This window comes from Hypoxylon trugodes, assembly GCF_022578975.1.
Source record: "Hypoxylon trugodes strain CBS 135444 unplaced genomic scaffold F4822scaffold_5, whole genome shotgun sequence".
Taxonomy (NCBI): Eukaryota; Fungi; Ascomycota; class Sordariomycetes; order Xylariales; family Hypoxylaceae; genus Hypoxylon; species Hypoxylon trugodes.
Window position 1 is genome coordinate 2,930,219 of NW_026250020.1, and position 21,577 is coordinate 2,951,795.

General features: G+C 46.5%; 10 protein-coding genes across 10 annotated transcripts; 5 read left to right on the forward strand and 5 right to left on the reverse strand.

Annotated features, from left to right (window-relative positions):
* Positions 1–553: 553 nt before the first annotated feature.
* Positions 554–1,421, reverse strand: F4822DRAFT_429659 (guanylate kinase; the record flags this gene model as incomplete). Its single annotated transcript, XM_051461140.1, has 3 exons — positions 554–811; positions 932–1,251; positions 1,412–1,421. 3 exons carry the CDS (start codon positions 1,419–1,421, stop codon positions 554–556), a joined length of 588 nt encoding a protein of 195 aa, XP_051314822.1.
* A 397-nt stretch (positions 1,422–1,818) lies between these two features.
* Positions 1,819–2,614, reverse strand: F4822DRAFT_404806 (uncharacterized protein). The gene is made up of 2 exons (XM_051458238.1): positions 2,536–2,614; positions 1,819–2,473 (listed from the first exon to the last, which is right to left on the reverse strand). The coding sequence occupies exon 2, from the start codon at positions 2,332–2,334 to the stop codon at positions 2,086–2,088; it is 249 nt and encodes an 82-aa protein (XP_051314823.1). The 5' UTR covers positions 2,335–2,473; positions 2,536–2,614; the 3' UTR covers positions 1,819–2,085.
* A 758-nt stretch (positions 2,615–3,372) lies between these two features.
* On the forward strand, positions 3,373–5,661 carry F4822DRAFT_404807 (glycoside hydrolase family 72 protein). Its single transcript, XM_051458239.1, has 2 exons — positions 3,373–4,115; positions 4,175–5,661. The coding sequence occupies exons 1-2, from the start codon at positions 3,807–3,809 to the stop codon at positions 5,288–5,290; spliced, it is 1,425 nt and encodes a 474-aa protein (XP_051314824.1). The 5' UTR covers positions 3,373–3,806; the 3' UTR covers positions 5,291–5,661.
* Positions 5,662–5,918: 257 nt separating this feature from the next.
* Positions 5,919–7,634, forward strand: F4822DRAFT_404808 (uncharacterized protein). The gene is made up of 4 exons (XM_051458240.1): positions 5,919–6,338; positions 6,390–6,947; positions 7,007–7,114; positions 7,199–7,634. The coding sequence occupies exons 2-4, from the start codon at positions 6,413–6,415 to the stop codon at positions 7,312–7,314; spliced, it is 759 nt and encodes a 252-aa protein (XP_051314825.1). The 5' UTR covers positions 5,919–6,338; positions 6,390–6,412; the 3' UTR covers positions 7,315–7,634.
* A 1,803-nt stretch (positions 7,635–9,437) lies between these two features.
* On the forward strand, positions 9,438–10,107 carry F4822DRAFT_429663 (DNA polymerase delta, subunit 4-domain-containing protein; the record flags this gene model as incomplete). Its single annotated transcript, XM_051461141.1, has 2 exons — positions 9,438–9,866; positions 9,934–10,107. 2 exons carry the CDS (start codon positions 9,438–9,440, stop codon positions 10,105–10,107), a joined length of 603 nt encoding a protein of 200 aa, XP_051314826.1.
* On the reverse strand, positions 10,066–11,885 carry F4822DRAFT_268055 (uncharacterized protein). The gene is made up of 6 exons (XM_051454659.1): positions 11,340–11,885; positions 11,056–11,210; positions 10,627–10,987; positions 10,371–10,576; positions 10,236–10,307; positions 10,066–10,130 (listed from the first exon to the last, which is right to left on the reverse strand). The coding sequence occupies exons 1-4, from the start codon at positions 11,749–11,751 to the stop codon at positions 10,404–10,406; spliced, it is 1,101 nt and encodes a 366-aa protein (XP_051314827.1). The 5' UTR covers positions 11,752–11,885; the 3' UTR covers positions 10,066–10,130; positions 10,236–10,307; positions 10,371–10,403.
* A 478-nt stretch (positions 11,886–12,363) lies between these two features.
* F4822DRAFT_404821 (uncharacterized protein) lies at positions 12,364–15,550 on the forward strand. The gene is made up of 6 exons (XM_051458241.1): positions 12,364–12,892; positions 13,171–13,341; positions 13,396–14,400; positions 14,453–14,714; positions 14,767–14,851; positions 14,905–15,550. Exons 1-6 carry the CDS (start codon positions 12,824–12,826, stop codon positions 15,185–15,187), a joined length of 1,875 nt encoding a protein of 624 aa, XP_051314828.1. The 5' UTR covers positions 12,364–12,823; the 3' UTR covers positions 15,188–15,550.
* F4822DRAFT_268079 (NAD(P)-binding protein) lies at positions 15,209–16,406 on the reverse strand. Its single transcript, XM_051454660.1, has 5 exons — positions 16,091–16,406; positions 15,829–15,988; positions 15,683–15,769; positions 15,527–15,619; positions 15,209–15,382 (listed from the first exon to the last, which is right to left on the reverse strand). Exons 1-5 carry the CDS (start codon positions 16,325–16,327, stop codon positions 15,231–15,233), a joined length of 729 nt encoding a protein of 242 aa, XP_051314829.1. The 5' UTR covers positions 16,328–16,406; the 3' UTR covers positions 15,209–15,230.
* A 1,366-nt stretch (positions 16,407–17,772) lies between these two features.
* On the forward strand, positions 17,773–20,284 carry F4822DRAFT_404830 (PAP2 superfamily-domain-containing protein). The gene is made up of 3 exons (XM_051458242.1): positions 17,773–18,275; positions 18,385–19,763; positions 19,855–20,284. The coding sequence occupies exons 1-3, from the start codon at positions 18,223–18,225 to the stop codon at positions 19,938–19,940; spliced, it is 1,518 nt and encodes a 505-aa protein (XP_051314830.1). The 5' UTR covers positions 17,773–18,222; the 3' UTR covers positions 19,941–20,284.
* Positions 20,285–20,303: 19 nt separating this feature from the next.
* On the reverse strand, positions 20,304–21,357 carry F4822DRAFT_268104 (uncharacterized protein). The gene has a single exon (XM_051454661.1). The coding sequence runs from the start codon at positions 21,107–21,109 to the stop codon at positions 20,492–20,494; it is 618 nt and encodes a 205-aa protein (XP_051314831.1). The 5' UTR covers positions 21,110–21,357; the 3' UTR covers positions 20,304–20,491.
* Between the last annotated feature and the right edge of the window lie 220 nt (positions 21,358–21,577).

The following is a 21,577-nucleotide window of genomic DNA, read 5'->3' on the forward strand; positions in this document are numbered from 1 at the left end:
CGAGCAGCTCTCCGATGGCTATGGCGTAACATTGGAGGGGCGACTCATTTCGAGAATGGCTACGACAACCCAAAAGTTTACCTGGGATGGAATACCAAAATTTTATGTCTACGTGGAAGACACCCGAGGGTGCGAGAGGAGGCGTATTTGAAACTAAGGTCGGCGATATGTTGACCTGTTTGGGTTGTTTAAAGCTTTGTTATGTGTGTTTGTTGTCTGAGCAAGCAGTATTTCCATCTACACAGTCTGGCGACTACTCGACGTTCTTATTATTTCCTTTTTAGTATTCCCCCCAATGCTCTGTTCATCTTCTCTAAAAGCTGCTAAGATTAATCCGTGGTCAAGCCTCTAACTGTACTCTAATAGAGAGTCCGCTCTGATACCTGATGGAATAAATACGAGACTTATGCCCAACTCTTTAGACCTTGTGACCATTATCGACTTGACAGGATATTAATCTTGCTTCTTGGTATCTAACTTCGATGATTATGACCTTCGTTTATCATTATTCTAAACCGGCAGCCAACATGCTTTTCAATTATATTTCCGCACTTTACGCTAGGGGCTTGTAGATGAAGTCCTCTAATTCCTTGTAGGCCTTTTCAACGTCGTCGTTGACAATGATGATATCGTGGACACCGGGTGTCTTGGCGAATTCGAGCTCGAGCTTTGCTTGAGCCAATCGCTTATTGATGGAGTCTTCATCTTCGGTACCGCGGCCACGTAGACGACGTTCGAGTTCTCCGAAGCTTGGGGGCTTGATGAAGACGTAGCGCGCTTCTATGCCGCTCTTTTTGATCTGCTTCACACCCTATTATCGCACAGCGCTATTTAGCATTTATTCACTTTTTTTACTAACATCATTGTGCTTAAGAATATTCCAAGCCCCTCTCCCCCCTATTTTGTACATATTATAAACCAGAAAACTCACCTCCATCTCAATGTCCAGCACAACAACACGGCCTTTTGCGGACTGATCCGCGATAGTCTGCTTAGAGGTTCCGTAGCGGTTCGATCCGAACTTGGCGTGTTCGACAAAGCCGTCCGCCTGAACTAGGGATTCGAAGTCTTCGTGCGATACGTAGTAGTAGTCGACGCCATGGGCTTCGCCAGCGCGGGGCTTGCGTGTCGTGTGCGATACTGAAAGAGCGAAGCAGTCCTTATGCGCATCGAAGAGTCGCTTGAATAAGGTGCCCTTGCCGACGCCCGAGGGCCCGGATATTACGACGGGGCGGCGGTCTTGGGGGAGGGCTGTTGGAGGAGCATTATTGTTAGTGGGATGTTGCTTCGTATTTTTCTTCGTATTGTCTATTCTCCAACTGCATGATGCAGTCTTAGGACTCGTAAACCAAAGACATGATTTCTTGCGACCCTTACCCCGTGACGAGGGGTATAGAAAAGAAGCACGTACTAGAAGCCATATTGATCGCGCTTCTTGGGACGGAGGGGTGGATGTGGGCCGCCGACGAAGAAGATGCAAAAGAACTAAAGAGGCGGGGAGAGATAACGGGTTTATTGATTGTGAGTGTACTACGTAAAAATGACGCTGTCGAGCTATGCATGTGAAGATGCGTAGCTAAACAACTTATTTTTTGTTTGTTTCGGTCAATTTTCTTACGGACCGCCACTTATTTTTTATTTTTTTTTTATTCCTAACGTCGCACAGCATACTGCAGTAGCAGTGGACAGAAAATCGGCCGGCGTAGGCCGGAGTCGGTAGTGGAACCTCCCGCCGCTACCTAACCTAAACCTAATCTGATATAGGACATCTCTTCTGCAGAATCTAGAGTCAAAAAATTGTGAGGCTGGTGTTGAGGGGCTGGTGATATGCAAGAGAGTGGCTAATGCAGCTACTACTTTGACACTATGCACTACTTCTGCATTAAATCCATTTTGATTTTTATCATTTGACGCCGTCTCGAAGCCGAGCCATTTTTTAGATTGTTTAAGATCCAATTGTCAAGATTGACGAGAAATAATAAGGGGGTAACCCCTGAGGCAGGGGTGTGCCTAATACAGCCAATGGAACCAAATAGACCCCGGAGTTTTTTATTTCTTTTTTTCCTTTACAACTAGAATGGATCTTCAGGGGAACCAAGAATGGACCAAATGGATTCGGGGTGTGCGAATTGCGATTGTCGCCTGGTACCCACGCGCACAGAAACCGGACCCTGTTTCATCATCTCTGCCAAGTTCCTCAAGTTTTCTTTTTAAGCCAACGCCCGCGAGCCCCGTATAACGGTAATGACGTCGTTTGTAGAACACTTCGAAACCGAGACATTTGCTAGGGATAAATGGAGAGACAGAGAGGAGACAGAGAGGCACGAGAGGCATAGAGGCGTTGGGCTAACCCTATTTACCGTACTATTGTTCCTGGGCTAAGGAATCCCATAGCCTATTCCTCGCACCACATTTTATATCCTAAGTGATCTACTATGGTTGGTGAAAATTGTTAGTGAGGTACTTCGTGAAAGTCAGGGTATGCCACTATGTAACAACGCCAGAACCCTCGTATGTCTGACAGCAGACAATTAGGTAGGTAGTATATGGAGGGTTCGCCGAGACCCGCCAATAGTATAACTTCTTGACAACCTCGTATTGTTCTCTTTAAAAGGCAGGCTAGTCTGAACTACCAATCAGAATAATGGTTTTATCCTTTTTCTAGAGAGGCAACTAGGCTATTAGCCACTTCGTGATTGCACCTGATGGCAAAGTTACGAGCAAACGTCTCCATCATCATCAATATGCAGCAAGAAAACGAAATTATGACAGATAGTTCTAAATAATCAGGAACAAAAACATAATATCGTTTAATCCATCAGGAGTTTGTACACTATGGGATGTGCACATAGTGTACATAGCGTAGAATAGGTCGGTGAAACCATGAAATTGGTAGGGATCAATCAGTTGAATCTGCATAATATTCGACAGTGTGATTTGGTTGGTGTCATCAGAGTAAGATACGGTATTGCTGCACTCACAATAGGTAGAGAAGTACAGTGTGAGTGGGTTATACCTTTAGTAATTAGGCCGAATTAATCCAGCGACTCCAGTGAGATTGAGTTATTAGAAGATTAAACCAATTCCAGTTCAGCAGCTACCAAGTTCGTTTTGTGGGGAAGATTTCCTTGTTTGGATGGGGTCATGTCCACTTAACCAGTCACAGCCCCCGCTGGGCCGTTGATTGCTGCAACTGAAGCGCCCTAGTCCGAGGATACTTAGGATATTTTGGTACTTCGGTACGTAGAGTAGTAAAAAAACCCCTCGCAAATGTTGACCTTATGGGCAATCACTACGCTGATTGGCATTGTGTGTGCGGCAAGTGTGTGGAAAGTACCCAAGTAACATTCACATTCACTTTGTACCATGCTACCATGCTACTATGCCACCATGCTGCAATGCGACTCCCTCCTCCCTCTTCCAATCATTGATCTATCTACTTCTTCTCCCTCCTTCGCACCCAACCTCTCTCTCGTCACTCTTTCCACATCAACAACTTAGTTACTTTTAACTTACTTCTGTTTTTTCTGCGCTTTCTTTCATTAATCGCTCTCTTTAGACCTTTTTTAAAATCAACCATCGTTTTTTGGCCCTAGGCCTACTTCTCGTCGCTCACTCATCGCAAGATATCCATTTTGGCAAGGTGCGCTGTCTTACAAGAGGTGGTAACAAAAACCGGTTTTTTCGACACATCTTATTATAAACAGCAACCCGAGACTTATATCTACCAAACGGACACCAGTCTCGCGAATCAACTTACGCCTATAGAAACCTACAGTAACTTTGGATCGATCACCAGATTAACCATGTTTATGAAATCTGCTCTCGTCGCTTTAGGCGGCGCAACCCTTGCGGCCGCCGTCACCCCTCTCGAGGTTCAAGGTAGCCAGTTTGTCGACTCGAAAACTGGCAATGCCTTCCAGGTAGTCGGTATGGCTTATCAAATCGGTGGAAGTGCCGGTTATGACCCAAGCCATGGAAAGGACCCTCTATCTAATGGTGACATCTGCAAGCGGGATGCTGCGCTCATGCAACAACTCGGTATCAACACTGTCCGAGTTTACAACTTGGACCCCAACTTAAACCACGATGACTGCGCCAGTGTTTTCAACGCTGTAAGTTTTAACGTCATTTTATAATTCATAATTATAAGTTGTCTAACAGTATTGTGCAGGCGGGTATGTACATGATCATCGACGTCAACTCGCCCTTGGAAGGCGAGTCCCTCAGAAGTGACCAGCCCAAGCAATCCTATAACTCGGGATACTTGAACCGGACCTTCGCCATTGTTGAGGCTTTCAAGTCTTACCCCAACACCCTTGGTTTCTTCTCCGGTAACGAGGTCATCAACGACGTCAAGACTGGGTCTTCCGTTCCCCCTTACGTCCGTGCCGTCACTCGTGACCTGAAGAACTACATCAAGAACCATGCCGACCGTGCTATTCCCGTTGGATACTCTGCTGCTGACGTCCGTGATGTCCTCGAGGATACCTGGAACTACTTCCAGTGCGCCATCGACGGCGACGCCGATGACATGTCTCGTGCCGATATGTTCGCTCTAAACAGTTATTCGTGGTGCGGTGACAGCAGCTTCCAGAAGTCCGGATACGACACCCTCGTCGACATGTTCAAGACTACCTCCGTCCCTGTCTTCTACTCCGAGTTTGGTTGCAACACTCCTTCTCCCCGTGTCTTCACTGAGATTGGTACCATCTACGGTTCCCAGATGGCCGGTGTCTTTTCCGGTGGTGTTGTCTACGAATGGGCTCAGGAGGACAACAACTACGGTCTCGCTACCTGCAACGATGACGGCACTGTTGAGCTTTTGAGCGACTACAAGACTCTTCAGGACCAGTACAAGAAGGTCGACTTCACCAAGGTCCAGAGCGTCAAGGCTGCCAACTCCAAGGTCACTGCCCCTACTTGCAAGTCTAGCTTGATCAAGGAGAAGGGATTCGCCAACGACTTCGACATCCCTGCTGTTCCGTCAGGTGCTCAGTCCCTCATTGACGATGGTGTTTCCCCCGCCCCCAGCGGTAAGATTGTCGATATCAGCGACTACACCGTCAACCACCAAGTTAAGGATGCCAGCGGCAACGTCATCCAAGGCCTTGCTGTCAAGCCCCTTGCTGATGACGAGACGAACGCCTCCGGCACTAGCTCTTCCAGCTCCGACTCTACCCATAACGCTGCTGCCACGTTAGCGCCCCAAGGTGCTCTATCCGCGGCAGCTATCATCGTCCCAGCGATTGTCGCACTGTCTTTCACAGCGGGTTTCTCATTGATCTAGACAGTCAGTTGAATAGTCCACTGAATAATGATTGTTTTTTGTGTGCATTCCCACTTAGAATAGCACCGGGGCATGATGGTGTTTTTTTTGACGCGCTTTATTCCCCCTTTGTAATTGATGTTTTTTCGGTCCGTATGGCTTGGGGAGCAAAGGCTTCAGCTTTGTATCTTAGGTTGCATATGCGCAGTTGTGCAGTACATATGAGTAACTTTGACATTTTACCAATCATTATTATGGCTACTGTGATCGTTTCGTGATTCGTGCAACTGTAAGATATTATGGAAAAGGGGGCTCGGCTACTAGATCCATAGATCTTGATTCGCTTCCCTGTCTGATTTGCCCCATCGATTTAAAGAACACCGATCTTCACTGGGCAGTACACTTTTTATTCTAGGAGATTCCCTTAAGATCAAGTCACCTTACCCACTTGCATTTCTTAATCATCACCAACTCCGATAGGTAAGTCCGAAAAAGCAAATATACCATCGCGCCACTTACTCACCATGTGTGCCTTACAGGAAGATTAACGAATCATACAACCCGTTACATTGTATACTTCCAAAAGCCACCGCATATGCCACGTATTGAGAACATTTTATTCAACCTCAAAAGCGGCTGACACGTCGCAGTTTTTCAACTTGTAATTATCATCATCGCCTTCTTAGAATTCCAGTGCCTACATTAAGTAAATGTCGCTCTTTGACAAACAATATGGGCGTTCCTACCCACATGACCCTAATTCCCGATGGAATAAATGAAATTGCCCCTTTCCAAGCCACTTAAGCCACCAATGTTTGCCAAATAACGCAACAGCGGTAATCAGACCAATAGCGTGATTCTTCAGTTGAAGGCTGCGGGAACATTTCAATTATAATATGAATAGATTTAAAGGCACCGTATCCCATTATTGAATCTTTTGCATGTCTCATCGAGCTGGCCATAGCTTTTCGAGAACAAAGACCTGAGAGGCAAACATGTCATAGGTAGCATATTCACTCGTTCTCATTGGTTCATCCGATTTCGTAAATACCAAGTCTGCTTATTCGAGGTAACAACAATTCAAGTGTTGTAGAAGCATCTGTTGCTAATGAGTTAACAGCGCAAACAACTTATTCCTCAGATATGCTCTTATCAGCTATTTACGAGAATGGCTTTTGGAAGGAATTTAGTCAATCAAAACATACTGTTATGAAGCGGGCTCACAGTATAGCTACACGGAGCGGGATATCGATTGACCAACCAGCAACAAATGCGGACGGTGCGGCAAACAACCGGGCAACGTGTGAAGGGACGAAAGAAGCTTGCGATACAGTCCGACGTAATTCAGAAAGTGACCAAGGCCCACGAGTTCAGACCACAGACGTGAATCGCACAGTGACGGCTCGACCCACGTATGGTTCAGACTGTGTTGCCGGCAGTGCATACTACGCAAACAGTCTTAGTACGCTTTTAATCGCGAGTAGGCTAGCTGCTACTCAAATACCGTTCTACGCCATGCCGACTCGACGGCTGGTGCAGGATCTTATTGATGCTACCAAAGATCATATTTCCACCATGTCGGGAAGATACCGCGTCTCGCCTACCGACTTCGATCTCCTGTATCAGCTGTATCAAGAAGATACATCCGCTAAGGGACTTTATGAGTTCATCATAGATCGTATGTATTCGCTGGAATAGGACTGGGTTTGGGGTGAGGTTGGCTAATGTGTCGAGTAGATCCTATTACCCATGGCATGGCGGGAAGAATGCGTGCTAGACCGATTGATGTACTCGCGGCTATGGTGGGAAAGACTGCGGATGCTTGCCAGCTGGAGCTTAACACAGGTAAGAATTTTCACATCACTCATAAGCACCAAGTTGGTAATTGGGTGGCATGTGTGCGTAAGAAGCTAATCTTATATCTCATAGAAATACAGCTGCACCAAGCTGCAGAGAAGCGAGCTGCGGAAGCTCGAGCAAAGGCGGAAATGGAAGCTAGGCGTAAGAGAGAGGAAGCGGCGCGAAAGGAGCAGGAACGCGGATAGGCGGAAAGTGCGTCGGATCGCCAGGCCCCCTGAGAACCATAGCATATGCTAGCCAAGTGGACGTCCTAGATGGTGAATGGAAAGGGCGTAAAGGAGGGCTTGCACATAATGGCGGGTGAATCATTGATTATTGATTGCGAATTGATGGTCGTCGTGATCTATGGCGAATGAAAAAAATAAATTCCTGGCAAGTTCCTTTATGTGATGCTGAAGATAACTATCAGCTACGTAAAGCTAGGCAGCTTGATAATGAGCCATGCTAAACTTGACCCTTTAAACTACGTGATAGGTCCTAGAACGACGGGTATTACGGGGTTGGGAATATTAATGACCTCGTTCTTGGTAGTCACTGTCTTCTAGTAACCTTGGGTATCCTCGGAGTAGCTTGCTATCCGTTTCTACCTTAGATACATAGGTACATAGGTGCTCCCAGTCAAAGCTGAAGGTCGAGTTACGCGTTACTCGACCTTACCTTAGGTGGCTTCCGCTTGCTAGATGATAGAAAACATGGCAAGCGAGGGGTCCCCCCCCTTAATGGGACAAGTAACGTCTCTCCTGGAGGAGAAATGATAGTAAGTTCCTAGATGTTGAGGAGTTTGCTCTGTTAACTTGTATTATTTTACGTTTGGAAGTAGACCTTCCCTAAATTGTCTTCAATTTGAAGAGAAATGCTCCTAATCTGACGGGAGCGCGTGTAAACTTCCCTGGAACGAGGATTGGCCTTCACAAACGCATGTGTCTACCCTTGGGTTTCCCCCCTTAACTAACAGAATGTCCTCCAAAAAGGCGAGACCACCTCCAAATTGACCACAACCTGGCAAACATGATCCAAAACAGGCGGCCACCCTTCTCCCTGGTATAGAGAAGGACCCGTTTATATACCAGCTGTGTCTTCTATAAATAACAGCCATCTTTTCAGTCTATATCTCTTAACACATCATTCATACTTCACATTCACTAGACTTATCTGCACCGACAATACCGCAACATACCACACTACGCTACACTTGTGCTTCTATCATTCACGATGGCTGGTTCTCCTCTTCGGCTTACTCGTGCTGAGTGGCGCTGCTACGACCTCATCGAAGAGTTCGGCAAGCATCCCACCTTCGCTAACTTTGCTCGTCTCTACTATTTCGGTACGTGAACCTTTCACGTATTCTCTCAAGCTTGAAAGTGTGCTAATTTTATACCAAAAAACCAAAGACCCCGGCCTCGCTATAACCGGAGAGGGACTCAGAATAAACGCCACCGAGTTGTACATCTGTGCGATTATTCTTCTCACCAAGCATCACCCCGAGCTCCTCCTTTGGGCGTTCCTCAATGTTGGCTTTCAGGGTGAGTACTTCTTCATCACTTACGCATTAAAAGAATAACAGAGTAGGTAGACTAATACTTCACATGATAGACCTCCAGGGCCAGCGCCTAGAGCGAGTAGGAAGAAACGAATAAAGTGCGAGCGATCGAGTGCTGGGTTCACCGGATAGACGAGATGGACTAAAAGCCAATGAATGGCTTATCACTAAATGCGAGAATTCGGGAAAATGGGATTAGGGATGGTGATGAGGCTATAGACGAGATGTGTTTTCTTTCTTCTGCACTCATGGTCGGTTAGCCAAGGAGAAAGACCTATTATATAGTCCTCACGAAAACCCTTTAATCAAGGTTGATTTACCAATATCACAAATTTCCCAATTGATTCAAATAATCGTTGTGAAGATATCGTGAAAGTGGCGTAAATGCGCTCCTGATTTTTTCGTTGTAGTTGGAAGAAAAGAGTAATTTATATATGTACCTAAGTACCTAGATCGATAAAGGGGGGACGATAAAGTGGGACCGGTCACGTGGTGGCGCTCGTCTTTCGTGTTGCCCCGCCAATATTAAACAAGCCACCGTTGGGGGTAAATCGAAATCCCCCACGTCATTCGTCATCTTCCATCTCTTATTCCACTCATTCCACTCGTTTGATCTTCCGACCCACAATCCTCTCAGGCACTCCATTCATCATCAATCATTTACTAATTCTAATCTTCAATGGTAAATTGGTGAATTGAATTATTCAATATCGATAACTCGCCTAGTATTTCATACTAATTAAACCGATTGATCAATTGATTTCTACAATGCCTACCACCCGACGCTCAAGTGGCGGCGGCCGTGGTGCTACTGCCACAGGTCGACAATCGACGCTATCCTTCAACCACCGAGTCACCAAACCCGTTCCCAAGTCCGCCAAAGACCTAGTCTCGAAGCCGGCGAAGCAGAGCCCATTGGGAAAGCACATTTCTTCCGCACAGCCCTCGCCAACTCCCGAAGACGAAGACTCTATCAAAGAGGAAATTAAGGACGAAGAGGAAGTAGAGGCAAGGCCGCGGCCAGAAGAGAAGCCTAAGTCAGAAGCGGAGCTGCGCGCGGATAAGATTACTGATTGCCAGATCGATCAGTACTGGCGTAAGCTGGAGCGTGAGCGCATTGCTTCAAGGGTCCATCAGGAGGACCTGACGTTAGCCGAGAAGGTGTTGCGGTATTGGGATGTTAGCTCGCAGTACGGGGTAAGTTTCAATTCCTTCTTCCCTACTTGATTATTTGTTGCGCTTAAGGATTAACATATGATGGTAGCCATGTGTCGGAATTAGCCGCATGAAACGGTGGATGCGTGCCGACAAGTTGGGTCTGAACCCCCCGCTAGAAGTCCTCGCTGTGCTCCAGAAGGAGGAGGCCAAAGGCACTGGAGGTATTGAGAAGGCTCATATGGATGAGATCCTCAATTCGACATCTATTGGTTCCGTTTAAGGTGTGATGGAATGGAATGAAGCCTACGGTTGGTCAATGGATGTGTGTATGATGAACGGAGAGGGAGTTCGGAGTTCCCCACTTTGCAATGCTTCATGATATTTATGCGCTGGCGTTGGGGAGCTTACGATTTGGCTTGGCTATGCAGATTTGCTAAGATCAATTGGCATTTAGCTTGGGCTGTATGTGAAATCGATCATCTATTTTGCGAGTAGTCAGCCAGGACTACCTACAAAGGAACTACACTACGGTTACTGAAATACCGACAACTATTGCAATCCATCTATCCAAATGGATTAGTACCAAATGCTCCTCGTCCGATGATGTGGTATAGTCTCCTTCCCCTGAGCTTCCAATTGTTTCATCGTGTCGTATAGGAAGAAGTCAATTAAGATGGCGTTGACTTTCGTATCTGGATGTTCCCGTTTAATCTCACGTCTGATGAGTTCTACGCACCAAATACTACAAGCTGTCCCATTTTCAGTATTGATCGAGAATGATGATAACATTGATACTCACCTCTGAGTTGGAGCTCATAACTGGTCCCGCTTTCAAGGACATCTCCCCTCATCACCATTGCCTGGAGCGGCGGACTATAGCCTATACAGCCCAACGTAGCTAGTATCTGTGGAACACGATAGTCGGGGAACATGGTGATTTTATCGATATCTCGAAATTCTCCATAACCTTCGCCGTTGAAACAAGCCCAGATATCTGCTACTAAAATCTGGGCGCGCTTGAGGAAGCGAATCGGCTTGCGTCGGCTTTCAAACCGGAACTCGTCTCTGAAGCAATCAAAGTCCTGCGCGAGCAGGTTGACTAGCCCCGCAGCGGACTTTTTGGCAGCTTCTATGCAGTTCGTGAAGCTGCAGCTGTATTTCTGCAAGGTGCCGAAGTGGGTTGGCGATGCGTTATCTCCATATTGTGATACTTTTTGGATTAACCTACTTCGTATAGAACTTGTCCTGCCTCCCTCAGACAAGCAAGTCGTGCTTCTAATAGGGGTATCTCTTCATCGGTAGATGATCGGAAGACGTATCTTAGGGAGTCGAGGTTGCATTCCTCTTCGTTCTGCCAGTAATGGGGATCGGTGATGGGAATATCTTTAGATAGGAATTAACTATGCTCGCATCGAATAATACGAGACATCGACATCAAATCAAATAATAAAATTTCAAGTAACTTTAAATATATAAATCAGTTCAGTGTTTTTTGAGCAAATTACTACCTACCTTCTTCCAAGGCCCTCTGCAATGAAGCAACCAAACTCCAATACCCGGTCCAAGTTTTGTCTCGGTAGGACACAGCGAATCGTTCATCCTCAGGGCGCAGGGACCAGAATGAAAAGTTCAGAAGATCCATGGTGAATATGAAGGCAACAGTAGATTCATCCTTGGCCTTGGGATGTAATTCATGCTCGGACCAGCTCGCCGTCGAAAATTCTTTCTGCTGCATCTGCTCGTAAATCAAGGTCGCGGCGTTTTTGGTTGCTCTCATATTTAGGGCGACATCGATGGAATTGTCATAAACATATTCGGCGCCTTCCAAGACACCTGTCTCGGGTTCTTCATCTAGGTTTAGTTTCCCCTGGAAATGTTGTCTTAATAAAGCCAGAAGCTCCGGATCTGCCTCGTCGTCAGACATGATAATGAGAAATTCTGTTCGAAGGGCCTAGATCTATGTTGGTGGTCGGTCCCCTAGTCAAGGTTTGTCTCAGACATTGATGAGTAACGAGATTTGTACCCAATTTCGAAATATTTACTCCCAAGTCGGATGTCGCGCCACGTCGGATAAGAGCTGTTGAAGCTCAATGTACTAATTATTCGTGTATCCTGCTCAAATAAAAGGATAATTCCGTATTTGAAATTGAAAAGAAACCGTTACACTTTGAAAAGTTCAACGGCGTAAAGGGTTACATTACCATAGCGTTGCTGACCCGCCGAGCTGAAAGTATCTTAATTCTTTGTTTGAAGTTGTACTTTTTTTCGACGATCCTAGGGCTAAGGAGGACCCTCCGTGATAGAAAAGCACGAACCATCCAAATGATGTGCAACCTATAGTCCCTGTTTGGAAATTAGTGGATAATGACGATCTCCTACGCCAATAGCGTAAGTTCCCGGAGAAGTCCATCAAGCAATTCCGCACTTGTACGTACATATGTACACATGTACATGCAACCATGTACCAAAAAAAACCTGCGACCTGCAACCTACCTCCTTCCCTGCTTCCATGCTTATACCTGCCTAAGCTTTACATCGCACCTATCGCCCAGCTAACCTGTAAGCGTTATGCATTCCCTGTCTAGCGTGGTCTAGCACCCCGATTGCCCGAGGTTGCGAGGTCATACCAGCAAAGGCAGGAGCGTCACACACTGCTTCGTTCCGGTTCCAATTGAGCCACTACCGCGCGAGCATTCCTAAGGCTGGCAGCACCTTCTTTTTAACTCTAATATTGTAATCCCATCGTTCACGTCGATTTTAAACTCCGGCCGCGCTTTTTTATTTTTCTTCTTTCTTTTTGCTGTTGCTTTTTTTTCTAAACTTCTTTCATCATCATCGCCGTTCTTCGGTAACAAACTTAATCTTCGTTGCAGCTCGCTCGCATCTAACTAGTTACTCACAATATCTCGATCATTCATTACATCATCACCATCTTATGTATATGTATCGACCAAGAGATCTACCTGCGTAGTGATTCGGGTAGCTAGCTATTCGCTATGGCCGTGTCCCGAGATACATACAACCAAAGGTCGCTCGGCCCCTCGCTGCACGCGAATGTCAAGCAGGTAAGTTCCCGAATTACATGACTGCTGCCTTGCACGTAACACGATCCCGTTTGCGCTCGGCGCACCACCGATCGAACCATTCGATACCATGAAATCTGTTTGCGATTTATCACAACAACACGAACACCTCTGCGCGATAACATCTTGCCCCCGCATTCCCAGACCATAATTGTGCATCAATACCTACCCTGTTTCGTATCGAATCGTGCCAAGATCCAGTCATGGAACTACAATCGTCTATCGAGCTCAAATTCGCGCAGCTAACACAAGTCTCTCAGGCTCGAGTCCTAATGGTTGGTGCGGGTGGGATCGGTTGCGAACTGTTAAAAGATCTCGTCAAAACTGGATTTGGTGTGATTCACATCGTCGACCTCGACACGATCGATTTAAGCAATCTGAACCGACAGTTCCTCTTTCGACAAGAGCATATTGGCAAATCGAAAGCCTTGGTATGAACATACTGGAAATTGTATATACAACTATTCACTGACGTTTTCGGACAGGTCGCCAAGGAGATAGCGTCGGCATTCAACCCCCAAGTCGAGATTGTCGCGCACCATGGCAACATCAAAGATGCACAATTTCACGCCGAATGGTTCCGAGGTTTCAAACTGGTATTCAATGCGCTGGATAACCTCGAGGCGCGACGACACGTGAACCGAATGTGCCTGGCAGCCGACGTCCCCCTAATTGAGAGTGGAACGACTGGTTTCAACGGTCAGGTCCAAGTCATTAAGAAGGGTGTTACGGCCTGTTATGATTGCACCACCAAGGAGACGCCCAAGACTTTCCCTGTATGCACGATCCGAAGTACACCTAGCCAACCTATTCATTGCATAGTCTGGAGCAAAAGCTACCTTCTGAACGAAATATTCGGTACGAGCGAGGATCAGGCTACTCTAGATGTTTCCGAGAACGAAGATAATGCGAGTGAAATTGCTGAACTTAAGAAAGAGGCTGAAGCGCTGAGAAAGATAAGGGAATCAGTTGGAACAGAACAATTTGCGCAGATGCTATTTGACAAGGTCTTCAATGCGGATATTGCTCGCTTACGTTCTATGAAGGATATGTGGAAGTCGAGAGCACCACCTAAGCCTCTTGAATACAAAGCGTTGCTGGCCCAAGCGTCCAACGCCCTTGCATCGAAGGACGAGGTCCTTAGAGACGGGCAGCGAATATGGAGTTTAGAAGAGAACCTAGTGGTTTTCAATGACAGTCTAGACCGCCTAAGTAAGCGTATGTTGAAGCTGACAGCTGCGCGAGGGGAGGATATGCCCAAACCTACTATCACATTTGACAAAGACGATGATGACACACTTGACTTTGTCGCTGCAAGTGCAAACATTCGATCCCATATCTTTGGAATTGAAGACAAATCCCGTTTCGATATTAAGCAAATGGCTGGCAATATTATACCGGCTATTGCAACCACTAATGCAATCGTAGCTGGGCTTTGTGTTCTCCAGGCCTTCAAAGTTCTCCGAGGAGAATATGACAAAGCACGAGAGGTGAGTAGTGAAAAGAAGTAATAGAGAATTGCACATGTTACTAACTTTTCAGGTCTTCTTGACGCCATTCGCGCCCCAAAGATTACTAGGAGTGGATAGCCCTCGACCTCCAAACCCAACTTGCCCTGTCTGTAGTGCCTACAATACTAGCGTGTCTATTGATCTATCAAGAGCTACGCTTAAAGATCTGGTAGATGATATTGTTAAGTTACGGTTGGGTTACGGCGAAAAGGAGTTCGCGGTTAACAGCAGTGCTGGTCTACTTTACGACCCGGACGAGACGGAAAATCTTGATAAGCACCTTGATGAACTTGGTTCGTCTCATCACCCCGAAGCCTATGAATGTTTGCATTAACAATTCTACAGGTATCAAGCACAACGACTTCGTAACAATTGTTGATGAAGATGATGAAGACCCTTTTATTAACGTCGTTATCAACATCCAAGAAGCGTAAGTCGTAGTATTTCGTACATGATGTGCTCATTGCTAATTCATCCCCATAGCACACTTCCCGATAAGCCTATTCAAGGCCTCGAGACTAGTCAAGTGCCAACCATCCCTCGCAAGCCGAAGAAACAACTCCCCGTAGAGAGCAATGGCAACGGAGTTAGCCAGATCAACGGCAAACGTGCTATCGACGGGGAACCGCCAGCCAAGGACCCTAAGAAACGTCTTAGAACAGATGATGACGGCCCAATTCCAGCAGCCAAGAAGTCGAAGAACGACGATATAGTTATTATTGATGACGATGTTGGCACCGGAGCCATCGAGATCATTGATGATTGACCGATTGACGAGTTTGTATTGCACCAATCGAACTTCACAGACTTCACGTTGCGCTTAAACCCCCATCGATATTGAGGACGCAATTGTGTGCGTAGCTATTTTTTGCTAGGAATAATGCGGCGTCTGCGACTTCGTCGACCAAACCTAGACGTCCCATGGGGATCAAAGTAGAGAGCTCGCCGTTCTTGTCCATGCCTACATCGAACTCTGTATATTAGTAATTGTGTACTTTGTAGGAAGGGGAACGGAGTGGTTCGCTGGTTAGGAGTAAGTTTTAGGACGGATAGGGAAAAAAACGAAACGCCATAGGGGGGGGGGGGGGGGGTAAGATATCATTACCTTCGGTCATCTCGGTCTGGATATATCCAGGCAAGAGAACATTGGCACGAATGCCAAATCTTCCCACCTCCCAGGCTAGGGATCGGGTTAGACCTAGGGTAGACAGGTTTAGCTATTGAGCTTATGACGAGCAAAAGGAATTGAAGGTCTGCATACCAACGATACCGGCTTTCGAGGCAGCGTAGATACTTGCGCCCCGTCCCCCGTGAATAGCCATTAAACTTGATACATTGATGATACAACCTGAATTTATTAATTACTCTTCTAACAATACGTTGTCATATGGGAAATTTTAAGCGAACCTTCTTTTTGTTTCATCATTTTGGGTACAAGAAATTTGCAGCCCCATATGGTACCCGTGAGGTTGGTGTTAATGATCTTGGACACATCGCCATGTGCAGTATTGAATAAAAAGGAATTTTGCGAGATGCCCGCCGCATTGACAAGGATATCGCATTTTACCTATTTCATGCGCTCCCCACATATCAGTTTGTGAAGCTGAGATTAAAACTGAAAGGTAAGGTGTAAATTGATATTGATTGCTTCGCTACTGTTACTACTTACAGTCTTCCTATCGGCCACCATCTTCATCCAGTAATTTGTATTAGAAACGTCAAAAGGTACTGTCTCGTGGTCCTGGGAATTATGGCGTGGGAGGGATTCGGCGGCTGTGGAGAGGGCTTCTTGATTCCGCCCGATGAGAGTACATGTTGCTCCTTCGGCGGCGAAGAGCCGGGCGATGGCTAGTCCGATGCCGCGGCTGCCGCCGGAGATGATGCACCGCTTACCAAGTAGGGACATAGTGTGCTTTTAACATATGTAATCCAATTTATAAAGTTGCTTTTCTCCCTTGTTCTTTTTTTTTTTTTTTTTTTTGTTGTTGGGCTCAGCTCGGATGCTGTTCGATCACGTGCGTGGAGTTTCGTTTTGAGGCTTGAGGCTTGAGATTTGAGACAATTGATACTCAATTCGTATATAAAATACGAAATTGTCCGAGGTAGCTTCCCGTAGCTCTTTGTACCTAGGTGCATATCACTAAGCTTGAGTTAGCTTTAGACCCTATCGATTAGTGGTTCTATCTGCATGTTGTATGCAACTTTCCCCTGAAAAACTCGACTTTTCTTCCAATCGTTTTCTTCCTAGTGGGGGGAATTCAATGTTCTTTTTCTCTTCGGAATACATCGACCCCTGGCAACATTAGCTTCTAAGGGAAGAGAGAAAGCGAGAAAAAAGATAAGCCAACGGCACAGCAAAGCCAATGCAGGTATGGGCTCAGACTGACGACACAGAATGGGGGATGTGGGGGGCCTTTACCTTTTTTTACCTTTTACCTTTTTGGGGATTGATTTTAAGAAGACGCCATGTCTATTCTGATTTGTCTGATTTGCGAATGGCTACGATTTAAAGTTGAAGCCAGCATTTTGAATTACAGGGAGGAAGGGAAGCAGCAACATTGAACCAACCAACTGCAGCTAAGCCAAACCAGGCTACGAAAAAAGCTTTGAAAAATACATAGTATATTACCTTCCAAACAATTTAACACACAGGTGTAAGGGAAACTCTATGCGCATCACGTATCGACACACATATATGAGAAAAATAAACAAAAATAAATGACAATAATTAAAAAGAAAAAGACAACAAAAAATCATAAAGAGAAAAAACACACGATGGGTTGTGGCTGAGAAGAAAGGGTTAATCTATCAAAAGCCAAATCCAAATCCTACTCTTACCTACATACGTATCCTGGTATACTACTCTACTCTACCATACTTCTACTCTTCTTCCTTTTCCCTTCTGCCTACTACTACCATTATTCCTCTTTACCTATATTTAAATGAATATTGCGTATATGCACCTATATCATATTTATTCCCTTCTCTAGTATTCCTATTCTATTATATTCGACCTCGATCGCAGACGAATCGAAGACGGCGGAAATTAATTGACCGATGATAACGACCACGATTTACTATTTCGATGCGCGACCCTCCACAGCGTCTGCGAACACCCTCGACTCGAATAATCAAACCGGCCGGGACTGGAACAATACCAATATCTTCTTCCCGCACGTTCATGCCGCCGTCTACGTTTAGGAGAACTGATCCCCGAATCCGATGAATAATACTAATAACCGCCACGCCAATGACGTTGCGGGGCCCATCGATGCCAAAGGGGCCAAAGAGGAAGAGAAGAAACCCCCCGTGATCGACGCCGGGCTACGAAGCTTAGATCATTGTATGTTGGTTCTTTTTTCTTTCTTTCTTTTCATATGTTTGCGAATACACGAATACATGAAGCGGGGAGAAGAGGCTGTGTAAGAGGAATGAGGCTAGATATACTCGAGTTTGCCTATTGCGCAACTGAGACACCATTGCTACTTTACGCACGTACGCATACGACATACATATTTCGAGGGGTCAACATTTGGCACGTGGGGAATTTCATATGTCAACACATGCCAACATACAAACATACACACAAACATATAATATCAGATCATACGTGCTAATCTATTCTGATGTCATATAGACAAGCGCGCTCTTCCAAAATGGCGGTACAACTTGCGACAGCAGGCTCTACCCCTCGTCCGATGGGAGACACCCTACCTAGCATGGCTACAAGCCACCTTGCGCTCGCCCGCCCTCGATAGTTACTTCGCCATCACTGCCAACCTCGGCACACATACGTTCTTTATGATTGGTCTACCTATAATGTTTTGGTGTGGCAATGGCTCATTTGGAAAAGGGTACGCATAAGCCTTCATACTACAAATACCATGGGAATTATGTGCAAAGAGGAAGACATAAGGCTGTGATGATGGAGCAAAAGCAACTGACATTGTAATCACAAAACAGAATCGTACACATCCTAGCCACGGGAGTCTTTTTCACCGGCTTCATCAAGGACTTCTTCTCCCTCCCGCGCCCTCTATCCCCACCTCTCCACCGCATCACCATGTCCGGTTCCGCCGCCCTCGAATACGGCTTTCCGTCAACACACTCCGCAAACGCCGTCTCTGTTGCCGTCTATGGCATCCTTTGCTTACATAGTTCCGACGCCGCCTTCGAACAAGCCGACCCATCTAGTCCTATCCCGTCCCGCTTCGCCCTCGAAGCGCTTGCTTATTTCTATGCGATTAGCATCATCTTCGGCCGTCTATATTGCGGCATGCACGGCTTCGTCGACGTCATTTTCGGGTCCGCCTTAGGCGCTATAATCTCACTCGTCGAATTCTACTACGGCCCTGCCCTCGAGAACTATCTACAGACCGGCGGCTGGACTAGTTTATGCTTCTTCCTACTTATTATTATTATACTTATACGAGTACACCCCGAACCCGCTGATGACTGCCCTTGTTTCGACGACAGCGTGGCGTTCGCGGGCGTTATGATGGGGCTCGAGATTGGTACTTGGCGCTTCGATCGTAGCTCCTTTGCGGATATACCGTTTAGCCTCGAAGCTTTGGGCTGGGGTGCTGTGGCTGCGCGGATTCTGTTCGGGGTTTTGGTTATTTTTGCTTGGCGAGAAGTCGCTAAGCCGTCTCTACTTAGGGGATTACCGCATCTTTTCCGACTTATCGAGGATCAGGGTCTGAGTTTACCCCGACGGTTCTTCATGCCGGCTTCTGAGTATAAGAATATCCCCCTATGTCTGCGTGTTGATAATGTTATGCCGAATGTGAGTGACTTGCCGAATTTAATTACGGCGGTTCGACATCCTGGTCGCGGTAGGTCCGTGAGTGTGGGACCGCAGAGTGCGGCGGATGCGTATGAGACACTGGCGTATCGTGAACGGAGACGTAGGGAGAGTGTTGATGTTGGGAATAGTCCCGGTGGTCTAAGTGCTGGCCCTAGCCCTATTGTTGGTGCCGGGGGACTGAGAAATAGGGCGAGTGTGCAGGATATACGGTGGTCGCAACAACAGCAACAGCAAAATGACGACTTCCACGCAGCGAGGAGCTCTGCTATTGGTGGCGGAAATAATAACGAGGCGCCAAGACTTAACACGCCGAGTGATTATGAGAAGTTAATGGGAGAGGGCACCGTTGTGGTCTCGCCGGTCGAGATAAGCCCGACGAGTCCTGGTGATGATTCCAGAGGTAGGGGCCAAGAGGAGCCTGATGTGTATGTGGGACAGCAGGATGAGTTGGGTGAGAGCGAGGTCTTTTCGAAGTTGGTTAAGCCTAGGGTACGATATGATGTGGAGGTTGTTACGAAGCTTGTTGTTTACGCCGGTAAGTTCCTCTGGCCCAGCTCAGTCCAGCGATTTGTCTGGAAGAAATCGAAAGGGACCCGAATGAATATCATGCTGACTTGAAATCACAGGGATTGGCTGGCTAGCCGTCGAAGTCGTACCCGTGTTATACGAATTCATCCCCGGTCTAGGCGCCGGACACCTCCGAGTATCGTGAGGTTAATGAGTATGAGGCTGAGACCAGCAGTTGCATACGTTGGTTCATTATGGTTATGCATGCATGTAAAGCGTGTCTTGAGATGCGCTATAATACTTAACCTTCATCTTGTGGCGTTGGTTGGTGATCGCTATGTTCGATCCGGTTCGGTCTTGGCTTGGCATATCTCAAATCCCCTTCCACTATTAGGATGGTCTGGATGTTTGCCTGCCTTGTATAATTTCTTGTATATACCTTTGGTATTGATAATATTATTTTACGAGTCACATTCATGGCGGAGGATTTGTGAAGAGTTGGTTTAAAGTAATCAAATTCAACTATGCTTGAGCTTGCTATATAATCCAATATTCAACATTCATATCCAACTCAGGTATGCGTATAAACCCGCCTCATTATGCCCCTAGTTAAATATGCCATAAATAACTCCCATAATGCCCAATGCTAATGCACACCTAACTCCCAGATTAAATACCTAATTATAGTTTCGATGAATCTGTCATCAGTTAGCACAACCACCACGTTGCTCAGGGACAGGATATCACCAACAATACCTAAGACGCTGCTTGATCCCTATTCCTTGCCAACTCGCTTAACATCGCCGGAGTATATCGAGTCGGCACATACGCCGGCGGTGGCTCCTGGGGTATGACGACGACGACCTCGCCCCTCTCGACATCCACGTCTGAATTTACCGGTGGATTACCGATCCCATTCCCATCATACCCAGGCGGATCCTGCGGTGCCAAAGCAGCAGCGCGGATCTGCTGCACAGTCCATCCTTCTCCCTCCCCGCCCCCCTCCCCACCGCTGCTAGAGCGTGTTAAAGTGCGTTCACCAATGAACACACTACTCCCATCCAAACTATCCCGTCTCCGGTTCCTCTCGCCTGCGCGTTTATACGCAGCGACTAGCTTCGCGCCGATGAGTGTCCATAAAGCGGCGCCGAGGATGAAGGGGATTAGGAAGATTATGAAGAAGAGGGTGTAGAAGATACCGATTAGGACGGTGGATAGTTGCGGCGAAAGGGAGAATATGGTTTGCCCTTTGTGTTTGTTGTGTGCGGCGAGGAAACCGATGGCGGAGCATATGCAGAGGTAGAATGCTATGCCTATGTAGATGAATAGCAGGCCTGGGGAGTTTAGGGTTGCTAGAGGGGAGAAGTCCATCATTTTGGTGGTGGTTATTGTGGATGGTTGTAGGAGTTGGTTTTGTTGGTGAGGTGGTTGATGATGGATATGATTATAGGTTGCGTATCGTGAGTTGATAGATAGATTGATGATGGTATATCTTGTGTTTTGGAATGTGAACAAGTAGACAGGAAGTAGATTACGAGGTTAAGTCTGGAGGAGAATGATCAGGGCGAGTTCTTCTCTTCTCTCGTCGATGTACCTCAACCACCATGAGGCTCCCGGACCTCTCATAGCTATTAGAGTTTTGCGTCCCAAGAGTTGAGCGGCACTATTAGTATATGGTGTTCAGGCCTGAACTTACGATCAGACGAACTATCATCATAAGCGCCATGATTATCGAACTTTCGCAACCGTGAGCTATGACTAGGTGGTTTCAATGTACGACTATTTCGAGTTTAAGATGTAGAGCACTCGAGTACAGGGGTGCTAGGGAGTAGATAGTTGGCT

Excerpts from the sequence above, each read along its gene's own strand:
- F4822DRAFT_404806 (XM_051458238.1), bottom strand. The coding sequence starts at position 2,334 with ATGCCTCTCGTGCCTCTCTGTCTCCTCTCTGTCTCTCCATTTATCCCT.
- F4822DRAFT_404807 (XM_051458239.1), top strand. The coding sequence starts at position 3,807 with ATGTTTATGAAATCTGCTCTCGTCGCTTTAGGCGGCGCAACCCTTGCG. Across the intron at positions 4,116-4,174 it reads GCGCCAGTGTTTTCAACGCT|GCGGGTATGTACATGATCAT; the intron begins GTAAGTTTTAAC and ends AGTATTGTGCAG.
- F4822DRAFT_404808 (XM_051458240.1), top strand. The coding sequence starts at position 6,413 with ATGCTCTTATCAGCTATTTACGAGAATGGCTTTTGGAAGGAATTTAGT. Across the intron at positions 6,948-7,006 it reads TTATGAGTTCATCATAGATC|ATCCTATTACCCATGGCATG; the intron begins GTATGTATTCGC and ends TGTGTCGAGTAG. Across the intron at positions 7,115-7,198 it reads CCAGCTGGAGCTTAACACAG|AAATACAGCTGCACCAAGCT; the intron begins GTAAGAATTTTC and ends TATATCTCATAG.
- F4822DRAFT_268055 (XM_051454659.1), bottom strand. The coding sequence starts at position 11,751 with ATGTCTGACGACGAGGCAGATCCGGAGCTTCTGGCTTTATTAAGACAA. Across the intron at positions 10,988-11,055 it reads CAGGACAAGTTCTATACGAA|AAATACAGCTGCAGCTTCAC; the intron begins GTAGGTTAATCC and ends GGCACCTTGCAG. Across the intron at positions 10,577-10,626 it reads TTATGAGCTCCAACTCAGAG|CTTGTAGTATTTGGTGCGTA; the intron begins GTGAGTATCAAT and ends AAAATGGGACAG.
- F4822DRAFT_404821 (XM_051458241.1), top strand. The coding sequence starts at position 12,824 with ATGGCCGTGTCCCGAGATACATACAACCAAAGGTCGCTCGGCCCCTCG. Across the intron at positions 13,342-13,395 it reads TTGGCAAATCGAAAGCCTTG|GTCGCCAAGGAGATAGCGTC; the intron begins GTATGAACATAC and ends GTTTTCGGACAG. Across the intron at positions 14,715-14,766 it reads TAAGCACCTTGATGAACTTG|GTATCAAGCACAACGACTTC; the intron begins GTTCGTCTCATC and ends ACAATTCTACAG.
- F4822DRAFT_268079 (XM_051454660.1), bottom strand. The coding sequence starts at position 16,327 with ATGTCCCTACTTGGTAAGCGGTGCATCATCTCCGGCGGCAGCCGCGGC. Across the intron at positions 15,989-16,090 it reads TGGTGGCCGATAGGAAGACT|GTAAAATGCGATATCCTTGT; the intron begins GTAAGTAGTAAC and ends CGCATGAAATAG. Across the intron at positions 15,620-15,682 it reads CTCGAAAGCCGGTATCGTTG|GTCTAACCCGATCCCTAGCC; the intron begins GTATGCAGACCT and ends TGTCTACCCTAG.
- F4822DRAFT_404830 (XM_051458242.1), top strand. The coding sequence starts at position 18,223 with ATGATTGGTCTACCTATAATGTTTTGGTGTGGCAATGGCTCATTTGGA. Across the intron at positions 18,276-18,384 it reads AATGGCTCATTTGGAAAAGG|AATCGTACACATCCTAGCCA; the intron begins GTACGCATAAGC and ends ATCACAAAACAG. Across the intron at positions 19,764-19,854 it reads GAAGCTTGTTGTTTACGCCG|GGATTGGCTGGCTAGCCGTC; the intron begins GTAAGTTCCTCT and ends TTGAAATCACAG.
- F4822DRAFT_268104 (XM_051454661.1), bottom strand. The coding sequence starts at position 21,109 with ATGATGGACTTCTCCCCTCTAGCAACCCTAAACTCCCCAGGCCTGCTA.